Consider the following 1,342-nt stretch of genomic DNA (forward strand, 5'->3'; position numbering starts at 1 on the left):
CCTGGACAGAGAGGCAGGGTCCACCCTGGACAGAGAGGCAGGGTCCTCCCTGGACAGGTCTCCAGTCCATCACAGGGCAACACAGAGACAAACAGGACAAACAACCATTCACACTCAGACCTAAGGAGAATTAGAGAAGCCAATAATGTTGGACTGGGGGGAGGAAGCCGGAGTACCCGGAGAGAACCCACGCATGCTCAGGGAGAACATGCAGACTGCATGCAGAAAGACCCCGGGGCCACGAATCAAACCTGGAACCTTCTTGCTGCGAGGCAGCAGTGCTACCCACTGCCCCACTGAGCAGCCTGCTATTTATTATATCATTTATGATTGTCGTGAATCATTTCTAGCCAGGATAACAATTAAATATATTGTCTAAACAATCAGAATTAGTGATGATAAAAAACTCAATTGTGATTTTTTTCCATTTTTCATTTTTGCTGTTGGCAAATTTAGTTTTATCACAATATTACAGCACAAAATATGGTGATTTGATTTGAAGGCCATATCACCCAGATATGTGATAAAAGATTGTACCTGTCATTTAGAGCATCATATTGGAAAACTTTGAAGATCCTAGTGGGAAGCTCAATGTTTGGACCATAATCCAATGAAAAATAATATTTTAAACAAACATCATTTTCTTTTTTTTTCTGCACTGTCATTGAAACTGATTCCAGTTGTTTATATTTTTCTAATTTGAAGTCGGCCGCATTGGGTGGAGCCGCTCACCTGGTGAACTTCTGCAGTACAGACACAATAGCTGGAGTATTGATGGCTCAACGCTATTATGGCTGTCCAATGGCTGGCTTCTCCATTCCAGCAGCTGAACACAGGTAATACACACAGAGAGATGAGCTACTTCTAAGCTCTAATCCCTAAGAAAGAAGCTTGATATGTTTGTTAAAGAATCTTAAGGATCTTAAAGGAGAAGTTCGGTCAGCAAGGAATAAACAATGGATCATTTTTTATACCTAAAACTTTTTGGGGGGTTTTACGGCACTAGTGGCCTCCTAGCGGGTCGTGTGCGCTAACCACTGCACCACCAAAGCACATCCATTTATACCTAAAACTAATTTAGCTTTAATAAGTAAATAAATAATAATTGTCGCTGCGATCACTGAGTCTGGGAGCGGCCATTTTTGCCCAAATATAGTAGCCCCTCCCTCCTAATCCAGCAGTGACGTCACGGTGCGGTAAGCCTAGCGCCATTCTCCCCGCTTTCCAAGCTAAATCAATGGGAACTACTAGACACATCTGCAATCAACAACAATTATTGAAGATTTCCAGAGGACTTCACCATTGAAATTCACCAGAGCTATAGTGAAACTGCCAATGCCCA

At 42.5% G+C, this 1,342-nt stretch overlaps 1 protein-coding gene across 1 annotated transcript in view; it reads left to right on the forward strand.

Annotated features, from left to right (window-relative positions):
- Positions 1–678: 678 nt before the first annotated feature.
- Positions 679–1,342, forward strand: part of LOC107105235 (nicotinamide phosphoribosyltransferase-like) — a gene marked incomplete at its 5' end in the record, with an annotated part of 12,046 nt that continues 11,382 nt past the window's right edge. Inside the window, one exon of the mRNA XM_015405360.1 lies at positions 679–836. Within this exon, the coding sequence (XP_015260846.1) occupies positions 679–836 (158 nt within the window). The remainder of the gene's footprint in view (positions 837–1,342) is intronic.

This window comes from Cyprinodon variegatus, unplaced genomic scaffold (assembly GCF_000732505.1).
Source record: "Cyprinodon variegatus isolate N-32 unplaced genomic scaffold, C_variegatus-1.0 Scaffold2181, whole genome shotgun sequence".
In the NCBI taxonomy this organism is placed as follows: domain Eukaryota; kingdom Metazoa; phylum Chordata; class Actinopteri; order Cyprinodontiformes; family Cyprinodontidae; genus Cyprinodon; species Cyprinodon variegatus.